The 1099-nt window shown below is 40.9% G+C and overlaps 1 protein-coding gene across 1 annotated transcript in view; it reads right to left on the bottom strand.

The window, feature by feature from the left end:
- The window catches only part of LOC109958442 (interleukin-8-like), a 1753-nt gene extending 951 nt beyond the window's left edge, over window positions 1–802 (bottom strand). The window contains exons 1-3 of the mRNA XM_020597092.1: window positions 685–802; window positions 396–528; window positions 176–262 (exon numbers count right to left, since the gene is read on the bottom strand). Of these exons, the coding sequence (XP_020452748.1) occupies window positions 176–262; window positions 396–528; window positions 685–736 (272 nt within the window). The 5' untranslated portion in view covers window positions 737–802. The remainder of the gene's footprint in view (window positions 1–175; window positions 263–395; window positions 529–684) is intronic.
- Window positions 803–1099: the final 297 nt, after the last annotated feature.

The raw sequence follows: 1099 nt of genomic DNA, 5'->3' as shown, positions 1-1099 counted from the left end.
AAGTGTGTAAACACAACAAATAGCTGCACTACAACCAAAAATAACCAGAGTTGCCTTTGAATAAACACCGAGATAGCAAAATACCCTTATATGGAAAGCTGTTCCTCAGGCAGTGCAGTTTTGTTGCTTTCAGCTGCTGACCCTGAACATGAAAAATTCAGTCTTCTGGACTTACTTTGCCAGTTTCCTTTCAAGCACCTTTTTGACCCATGGAGCATCAGGGTCCAGACAAATCTTTTGCCCATCCCTTTTAAGAGTTGCACTGCAGGACCAAAGACAGACCAGAAACACAGATCATGCAAATTACACCAGACATGTCAAGACACAAATAATCATCTCAGATTTGCAATGAGCAGCTTTGTGAATACATTGAACAGATCAGCTCCAGGGCTTACATGATCTCAGTATCTTTGCAGTGGGAGTTGCCAGGATTCACCTCCACATTACTTATGTAACGGCCAATGGGCTTTTTCTCCTTGATGATGCATTGACATCGCAGAATCACTCTTTGATCCCCCAGACTGATACCTGAGGTTATGAGAGGTCAGAGAAGGATTTTAATACAGTAAATGCAGGTCACAAGCAGGCACATGACATACATCACAGATGAATTCTGGCAACAAAGAAATTAAGGATTTCAATGCAACCTTCCAATATATTACTTAGATTGTAACAGTGACTTACCCTCAGCGACAGTAAGCAGAACCAGTAGCGCCACAGCAGTGATGACAGACATATCTGCTCAATCTAACTTTTCAGCAAATGCTCCCAAATAAAGCTCTGCTCTTCCCACTGCAGTCAAAAGCTGTGATGCAAGTCTGTGCTGTAAACCCTTCTGTTTCTGCTTTTATCCCCCCCCCCCCCCTTTCAGTAACAGATTTTCTTAATCAGTAATGCTGAGGAAAAAAACAGGGTTCACTGTTTTTGGAATAATTTCATATGTTTATTTAGTACTTCCATTGTAATCCCACATGAAGCAGTTATGACTGAGCAGTGGTGGTCTACAACTGAAAATTCAAGAATTCCAAAGAAACTACAGTGGTTTTCATAACAGTTTCTTCTTTAAACAATTCAGTTCAGTGACGTGGAGCAAATCATT

The sequence above is a fragment of the Monopterus albus genome, unplaced genomic scaffold (genome assembly GCF_001952655.1).
Source record: "Monopterus albus unplaced genomic scaffold, M_albus_1.0 scaffold32.1, whole genome shotgun sequence".
Taxonomy (NCBI): Eukaryota; Metazoa; Chordata; class Actinopteri; order Synbranchiformes; family Synbranchidae; genus Monopterus; species Monopterus albus.
This window is presented reverse-complemented; position numbering and strand designations above follow the sequence as displayed.